This window comes from Cucurbita moschata, unplaced genomic scaffold, assembly GCF_002738365.1.
Source record: "Cucurbita moschata cultivar Rifu unplaced genomic scaffold, Cmos_1.0 Cmo_Scf00038, whole genome shotgun sequence".
NCBI classification, from domain to species: Eukaryota; Viridiplantae; Streptophyta; class Magnoliopsida; order Cucurbitales; family Cucurbitaceae; genus Cucurbita; species Cucurbita moschata.
Genome location: NW_019268554.1, coordinates 1,464,439 through 1,473,410, shown reverse-complemented (window position 1 = coordinate 1,473,410; position 8,972 = coordinate 1,464,439). Strand labels below are relative to the sequence as shown.

General features: G+C 39.7%; 2 protein-coding genes across 3 annotated transcripts; both read right to left on the bottom strand.

The window, feature by feature from the left end:
- Positions 1-1,572: 1,572 nt before the first annotated feature.
- LOC111432420 lies at positions 1,573-4,621 on the bottom strand. Of its 2 annotated transcripts, XM_023069292.1 has the most exons (4): positions 4,465-4,621; positions 3,446-4,381; positions 1,910-2,197; positions 1,573-1,879 (listed from the first exon to the last, which is right to left on the bottom strand). In XM_023069292.1, exons 1-4 carry the CDS (start codon positions 4,471-4,473, stop codon positions 1,835-1,837), a joined length of 1,278 nt encoding a protein of 425 aa, XP_022925060.1. In that variant the 5' UTR covers positions 4,474-4,621; the 3' UTR covers positions 1,573-1,834. The 2 variants fall into 2 exon arrangements, with proteins under 2 accessions (XP_022925060.1, XP_022925059.1); XM_023069291.1 differs by having other exon boundaries at positions 1,573-2,197.
- Positions 4,622-5,248: 627 nt separating this feature from the next.
- Positions 5,249-8,481, bottom strand: LOC111432416 (probably inactive leucine-rich repeat receptor-like protein kinase At5g06940). The gene is made up of 2 exons (XM_023069284.1): positions 5,946-8,481; positions 5,249-5,793 (listed from the first exon to the last, which is right to left on the bottom strand). The coding sequence occupies exons 1-2, from the start codon at positions 8,257-8,259 to the stop codon at positions 5,453-5,455; spliced, it is 2,655 nt and encodes an 884-aa protein (XP_022925052.1). The 5' UTR covers positions 8,260-8,481; the 3' UTR covers positions 5,249-5,452.
- Between the last annotated feature and the right edge of the window lie 491 nt (positions 8,482-8,972).

Genomic DNA, 8,972 nt, shown 5'->3' with positions numbered 1-8,972 from the left:
AGAACGAGTACCAGCGACAACGCTGGGCTGCAAAGGGAGTGAATTGTGAGATCTCATATCGATTGTAGAAAGAAAAGAAGAAGAAGAATTTCGTAATCAGTGGAAGAAGAAGAAGAAGAACAATTTCCTAGTCGGTAATTCCAACGGCCGATTATGCAAGAACAATTTCCTAGTCGGCCGATTCTGAAAATTTTGCATAATCAAACACAGTTTCCCTTACCTTATAAATCAAAATTAAAAGAAAAAATTACTTACGAATCAGTAACCAATCAGTGAATTTGTTATATTCATTATTAATCAAAAACTTTCCATAAACGACCACAGGTTGGAACCACAATTTGAACCTCGTCGAAGTTAGTAGAAGAAGAAAATTTTCCTAATCGGTAATTCTAACGGCCGATTCTTAAAATTTTCCATAATCAAACACACTTCCTCTCAGCTTATAAATCGAAATCGAAATCAAAATCAATAACCAACAATCAACAATCAACAATCAACAATCAAAAACTCACTTACCAATCAGTTCGATCCTCAGAATGTCTTTCGTTACCTCTAGACCGATCCAGTATCGTATTTACGGCTACACATCCGCCGCTTCCGGCGAGCAACCCTATCAAGTTCTGCAACTCCAACTGCGCTATTTCCGCCGTGAGATCTCTGTTTCTCCGCTCTCCGGAGTTACGTACCTTCAAGAAACTGCACCGATTCTACTGAGGAATCTTCTGTTCCCGCTCCGTCTGCAGGAACTCCATGATCCGGTGTTCCTCCAGGTCTACGTCGCACAGTTGCTGTCCTTACTCAACGTCCGCTCCCCCGTACGCGAAGTCATTGCTGAGCGCATCGTGTCGTACACCCTCCTAGTGGCCGGCGGAAACAGAGAGACGAGTTTCCACACGGTCTTGGAGCTCGATTACATCCGACTGATCACCTGGATGGAAGAAAACCACGGATTGTTCCAGGGATGGAGCTATGACAATGCAGCGGGGGAGGAGACGGCGATTCTGGAAGAAGCTCGGCCGGTTACGGAGAAAGTGGAAGAGATGGGGGATTGCAGTATCTGTTTGGAAGAACTGAATGGGAACGGAAATGGGAATGGCGAAGGGAAGAAGAGGGAGGAGGTGATAAGGATGCAATGCGGGCATGTGTATCATGAGTCATGCATCTTCAAGTGGCTTCACCATAACAGTTCATGCCCCTTGTGCAGAGCCCCATTGTGAAATTCTTCATTTCTTGTGGGTCTCATTTTAATTACTCATTTTTTGAGGGGCTCATTTGCAATTACTCTGCTTACATGTAATATGCCCCCACTGCTGCTTGTAGCATCATTGACACTAATAACACTAATTCTTTTTTTCTTTTGAAATCCGTGCGCATATTTGTTTTATTTGATTGGGTATAAAACTCAAAATCTTTGTTTGTAGGGTTAAAAAAAAAAAAAAACATTACTAAGAGAGAGAGACCCGTCAAAGAGATAGCTCGAGACTATGTCTTAAAATCATGTAGGTCTTAGTAATAATAGAGTTGACGTGAAGCTATATTATAGACCAAATATGAAGGTGAAAAAGTAAACGGTTAACCTCTTAATCAGTTGAGCTAGGTTCATGTTAGCATGTCCCTAGAATACACGATATCTGAGTCAAATAATCATACATTTGGCTTGCACTGGGAAATATGAATAGAACTGCATAAGAAAGAGCTAGGAGAGAAAGAAACTGACCCAGTGGATGTTAATATGGACTTCTTCTTTGCCAAAGCCAAGGCTGCTTCTGAAAATGAGAGATATTTCAAATGGTGTCGAAGTTTTATCTTTCAGCTTCATCTGAATCATTTCTTACTAATTTGAACCGCTCTTCGTTTCTTCCGTTGCCTTAGAAGCATCGTTCGGTTCTTCCGTTGTCTTAGAAGCATCCTCCGTTTCTTCCAAGGCCTTAGAAGCATCGTTCGGTTCTTCAGTTGTTACAATAGATGCGTCGTCCTTCGTTTCTTCTGTTGCATTAGGCACGCCCTTCTTTTCGTCCGTTGCATTAGACTTGTCCTTCTCTTCATCAGTTTTACTAGACGCATCGTCCTTCGCTTCTTCAGTGTCCTCCTTCGTGCCAATGACTACTAATGGTCCTAGCTTAGAATCCAGTTCTTTGATTTTCGAGGTTAACAATCGCAGATTTTGGAGCCCTCTAAGGTAGTCAAGTGATGATGCCTGGGGAAGAATCATTAGAACTGTAATTAGAATAGACAAGAAGATACAAGTAATTGATGATAATGCAGCTTAATCTATTCTCAACTTAACGGCTTGAATCCCCCTTCCTTCTCAACTAGTTAACCTTTGTCCAGAAAACAAAGACAAGGGGAGAAACCTCACTAGCTATATATTTCATAATTTCAGGATGTTCTAAGTGTGAGATCCTACGTCGGTTGGAGAGGAGACAAAACATTCCTTATAAGGGTGTGGAAACCTCTCCTTAGTGGATGCGTTTTAAAACCTTGAGGAACTAGTTTAGAAGGGAAAGCTCAAAGAAGACAATATCTACTCGCGGTGGCTTAGTGTAGTTCTTACCCTAAGCATGTATGATTCATCTAACATCTTATGCAAATTGAAAATAGTATGTGGAAAATTACAGAGAAAGCCACACCAGAATAATGAATCACATCGATTAACAAATAATTTCATAGCATAATACCCATTCAGTTATCTTGCAGTTTTCCATATAGATAGGAAATGCTTGCATCATTCATAGTATTTCTGAGGTTATACCAAGATTTGGGCAGCCAAAAAAATCAGCAATTAACAAATCAAGCTTACACATTCGAGTAGCAAAAGAATATCATTTCATATATTCGATATGGCATGACAAAAGTCGTTAAATAATAGATTGTAACATCTCAAGCTCACCGCTAACCAATATTGTTCTCTTTGGGCTTTCCCTTTCAAGCTACCCCTGAAATGCGTCTACTAGGGAGAGGTTTTCACACCCTTATAAATGGTGTTTCGTTTTCCTCTCCAACCGATGTGGGATCTCACGATCCACCCCCCTTTAGGGCCCAGTGTTCTCGCTGACACTCGTTCCCTTCTCCAATCAATGTGGGACCCCAATCCACCCCTTCAAGGCTCAGACTCCTCGCTGGCACATCGCCCAATAATGTCTGGCTCTGATACCATTTGTAACATCCCAAGCCCACCGATAACAAATATTGTCCTCTTCGGGTTTTCTCTTTCGGACTTCCCCTCAAAGTTTTTAAAACGTGTCTGTTAGGGATAGGTTTCCACAGCCTTATAAATGGTGTTTCGTTCTCCTCCCCAACTAATGTGGGATCTCAAATAGACAGTGAACACATTTCATATCAACTCACATTTTGATATATGCACACTTTGGTGTCCATTGATTCAGCAAAAATAAAAGCCCATTTAAGAATTATAAATGAATTCAAACAAATCTGTAAATCTCACCTCTTCAAGCTGTTGCCGTCTATGTTTAAGAGTCTCTTCATTTGCCTCCTTGTGAACAGAGTGAAGAATAAGCAGCAAATGAGAATCAAAACTCTCTGAACAATGCTGCGATATCAAACTGTAAGGAACAGGGGATTGACAACCCAAATTATGGAAGGGGCAGTTCACAAGCTTCATAGGACAAACAGTTATGCAATGGCGATCCATTTCGCGTCTCATAATGAAGGCAGAACACTTCTGTTCACACAGAATTATCTTGAAGGGGCAAATTGAATCATGCTGTTCTGCGTGGTTTGCACAAAATGTAGCACAGCAGCCTTCATTTGTGCAGATTAGAGACCTAAATCCACAGTTTACAACATGTTCAGCTAACTCTTCTACAGAGTGAAATTTCTGGTCACAATGAAACTCGTTCTTAAAATCTACATTCTTAAGCAGAACTTGAGCAATTGCTTCTCTCCTATCAAGCGGCCAAAAACCATTAACATCCATTTCTTGAACAAAATCATCAATCCTATCCTCTCTTTTCTCACTTAGAACCCATCCCGAAACTCTACTAAACAAATTTCTCTTCGTAGCAGCAAAATCCTCAACAAAATCAGAGATAATATCGTAGGGATGATCAGATACCTCAGCATCCGGAGCATTATCCAAAATTATGGATTCCGCAACACAAATTTCGCTCCTCATAGTAATATAATCCACCATTTCTTTCCTCATTTCGGCAGCCACGGAACCAGGGGTTCGAAAGATATCGCCACTCGTGTTATCGACGCACGCGGTTGACAATCCAGGAAGGAGAACCTGAGCGAGTTTATGAACAAGTTCCGCATCGCAAAGCTCGCAGTGAATCAAAGGCTCGTCGATCTCTTCATCTTCAATCTTCTCCGGTACGACTTCTTTGTCCGTCGCCGGAAGATCCACATTCGGAGTTTCCTGCAACACAAAGATAATTCTTCACTGTTCAAACCGTGAAATTCGGGGAAGAAATTCAACATTATGCATCTCCAGAAGAATACCAAATTCATTTCCTCGAGGCAAAGAAAACAACAAAAACCCTTCTTCTTCTACTACTTCTAGATTTTGATTGTGAATCCGTTTGGAGAAGAGAGAGGGAAAAAATTCTTGAGTTTCAGATTTCAATGGCAGGTTAGATTGGGTCAAGAGAACGTAGCGTTTTTTTAAAGGTTCTCAGATAAAAAATTTATAAAATAAAAAAACATAAAATCTTTTTTTATTATTATTTAAGTATAAATTTGCAATTTTTATTTATGATGAATTATTGGGCTGCTAAAAATTAAAAAAAATTAATTAATTAATTAAAAAACTCCCATTTGCACTAATTTGACCTTGAATTATGAAAATAAATGAATTTGTGATTATATAAACCGCTTATAATTTATGGATTTTTTAAATATTTTTGTTTATAATAAGATCGTGCACGCAAATATTGATTTATTATTTAAATTTAGTAGAAGTGTTCGTGGGTTCGATTGAGTTAGATTGAGATATTTTTAAATCTAATCTAACCCATTTGTTCGGATTATAAATTTTTTTAACTCAAACAATACAAGAATAAACCCAACCCAATCCAATCCAACTCTACATTTTTTTATTGGATTGGTTCGAATTTTTCGAATCATTTATTCATTTTATATATATATATAAATAAAATGTCGTCAAACATTCCTTTATAAATTTTTAAATCCAACCCAAATCGGTTGAGTTGTCCCAGTTTTCTGAGTCATTGAACCGTCCTAGAATCTAGTTTATCCTATAAAAAATATATATATATATATATATATAAATAAATCTTGAAAGATGCTTCTTCTTAAACTCCCAATGAATTACATTACACCAAAATTGAAGCATCTATCTGAAAATAAAAATTTAAAAATAACTTGGAACAAAATCTTGTATTTACTACCATACCACATGTCCCAAACATTGCAATCTCTCAACCAAAAACTCTCCTACAAACATTGGTGTCTTCAGCTCGAAACTAATTCATCCTCCGCAGCCGTGGAGGTTTGTCGTCGAGTCGATCAGTTGAAGAGCCTTGGCGACTTCCAGCATCGATGGTCGTTTTTCGGGCATCATGGAAGTGCATTGAAGGGCAATGTCTAGAGCTTCCAGCATCTCTCGTTGGGATTGCTCCGACACGCTCGGGTCCAGGACTTGGGAAGCTCCATTGGCTATGTTCACCTTCCTTCTAACCCACTGGACAACATCGAGAGAGTCGGTCGATTCCGATCGCTCGGCTTGTCTCCCGGTCACCAATTCTAGCAACACGACACCAAAGCTGTACACATCCATTTGCTCTGTCGCTTTTTTGTTGTATTTATACTCTGCATCCAAACGATGGAATGAAATAAGCCATACTAACAACATATTCAATAAACTCGAGTAAGTTCGGTTGAGCGTGAAAGAAACTTGATTGATTCTTCAGATTATCGAGTTTTTCGAACTCCATAGTTCCCGATCATAAAGTTTTGCGTACCTGGTGCAATATAGCAGGAATGAGCAGATTCCGAAGCCACAGTCGAGTGAAATGCCGATTCTCCAACGATCTGGTGAAGAGCGAAATCCGTGAGCTTCGGGACAAAGTCAGCATCCAATAGAATGTTCGATGATTTGACGTTTCGATGAAGTAAATGAGGGACACAGTCCTTGTGAAGGTAAGCTAGTCCTTGAGCAACCTCAATGGCGATTCTCAGTCTCACATTCCAATTCAGACAAGAATCATTTCTGCAAATCAAGTCAGCCAAGCTTTTTTTGTGTAAGAATTCATAGATCAGAAAAATGGCATCATCAGAGTAGCAAAACCCCAGAATTTTGATGATGTTCTTGTGCCTGATCTTGGCCAACGTCTCGACCTCGGCTTTCAACGATTTCCACGAACGACTCCCAAAGTTAACCAGTTTCTTAACGACAATCAGTTCACGGCTCGGCAAGCTTAAAACGAACACTCGGCCAAAAGCTCCTCCATGTCCTTGTGCAGTTTTCTCATTCATACCCATGATCAACTCATGTTCACTGATTCTAAGAGGGTAAAAGTAGACCGAGTGCCAGTTATCGACACGGGATTTCGACTTGAACGACCGGTAATACAGAAAGAAACCAGCAGCTAAGCTCATAACTCCTAGAACACAAGCTATAGAGATGAGAGCACATGTCATTTTCTTAAGTCCAGACACATGGTTTGTTGGATGGCCATGAGAACATGGAGTTTGCAAACCAGGGCCACAAAGATCAGGATTTCCTTGCAGAAACGAAGCAGGTAGCCCCGAAATCAAAGAGAACGGAACAGCACCCGATAGTTGATTGAACGAAACGTTAAACAGCGCAAGCTTTAAGTTTTCGAGTCCTCGAGGGATCGAACCAGTGAGATTGTTATCAGAAAGATCAAGATAAGTTAATACAGGTAGATCAGCAAGGGAAGTAGGTATTACTCCAGTAAAACTATTGCCTGCTAAGGACAAAGAGACAAGTTTCTTGCAGTTCTTCAGCTCGGGAATCCGTCCCGAAAGAGAATTACGGGACAGATTAATGATACTCATCAATGGCGAATCACAGAAGTTCAATGGCAATTCACCATAAAAAAGGTTGAGCGACGCAGAGAATCTGTATAAGCTCCGAATCGACCCGAGTCCTCGAGGTATCTTACTCGAAAAACTATTGTTATCAAGCTGAACTTGCTCAAGATGAGCAGCCATTGATATAGATTCAGGAATTTCACCAGAGAAACCATTGTTTTCAGCTCTAATGAGCTTAATCTTAGGCAATGACCATAATGATTTAGGAAAATCCCCTGAAAACCCATTGTTCTGAACTTCAAATCTCTCAAGATTCAAGCATTTATTCAAGGAATCAGGCAAGGTTCCGGTGAAAAAATTGGTATGAACACTAAGACTCACAAGAGATTTTCCACTACAAAAACCATCTGGGAAAGATCCCATGAGCTTATTCAAAGAAACATCAAAGAACACCAAATTATTCAGAGAAGAACCCATCATGTCAGGAAGTTTTCCAGTGAGATTGTTCTGAGAAAGATCTAAAACAGATAAACTACTCAAATCCAACAAAGAAGAAGGGATTTCGCCATGGAAACCAGAGCTTTGAAGCCATAGCTCTTGAAGCTTCACAAGCTTCCCAATCTCATTAGGAATATCACTCATCAGATAAGAATTTTCAGACAAATCAAGAACAGTAAGTTCAGTAAGATTATGAAAGATAACAGAAGGAACTCTACCAGAAATCAAGTTGCTTCTTAGATTCAGAACTTGAAGATTCTTCAAAGCCCCAATGCCCTCAGGGATTTTCCCCTCGATATGATTCTTCGCAAAATCAAGAACAATCAAAGAACGAAACAGAGAAATCTGATCGGGGATCGTCCCCCAAATGAGATTGTTACTCAGATTCAAACTCTCCAACGAGGTGCACTGCGAGAGATGAAGAGGAATCGGCTGATTGAACTGATTATCCGCAAGATTAAGATGAACCAAACGAGGGAGCTCACAAATGGAAGATGAAATTTCGCCGGAGAGATTCAAACCCTGAAGATTAATGGCGGAAACCGAAAGCGAAGAAGGCGATGACGAACTCACACAAGAAATCCCAGTCCAGTTACAGAAATGGATCGGCGAAGAAGAAGAAGAAGAAGAAGAAGAAACCCAGTTCGAGAGGGTGTTCGTCAAATCATCAATGGAAGATTTGAAGGCCAAAAGGGTCGATTCCTCAGACGAAGAAGAACCCAAAAGGAAGAAAGCAAAGGCTAAGGATATCAACAATGGCGGTCTGAAAGGGGACGCCATGGGAGGGAGTGACAGTGAGCTCGGATTTTCAGTACTCCATTTTTATATGAATGGAGAGATGAACTTTTTGGCAAAAGGCTCAAATCTTTAAATTCGGGGCAAATTCTTTATCGAGAAAAGGATCATCGGGGAGAGAATTTGAGTTGGGATTAAGAATTAGAAAAACAAAAAGTGAGGAACAGATTCATATAATAATATAATGCATGATTTGAATCACGGGGGAGAGTTTTGGCCAATAAATGACAAAAACTTGCAGCGTTCTCCTTCTTTCTTCCTGCACCCCGTTGGTTTCAAACAGTTAGGTAATCACTATCTATATCAACAGGGTGTAAGTTCTTTTTCGACAACCCAATTATAAGAACAGTTTTCGCTCTTGAAAACAGTTCAAGACAAATAGATAACGTAGTTATGATATAAAAAAGAACCATGTGTTGGTCTGTGGAAATAGTTTTCCGTCTTAGAAGCAGTTCAAGAAAAAATGTAACATAGTTATGTCATAAGAAAAGATAGTCATGCAGCACGAGACGTAGGAAGAATGTCTAGACCATAAAGTATCAGATTCAGATCGAACAACTCAACTCAACTCAACCCTTATGAATTCTATCGGGGTTGTTCGGGTCACCATTTCGACCCACTTAAAATTTATTTAAATTAAAATAAAAATAAAAATAAAAAGTTGAATAATGGAGAAGGGGTGTTTGAATTTTGTTTTT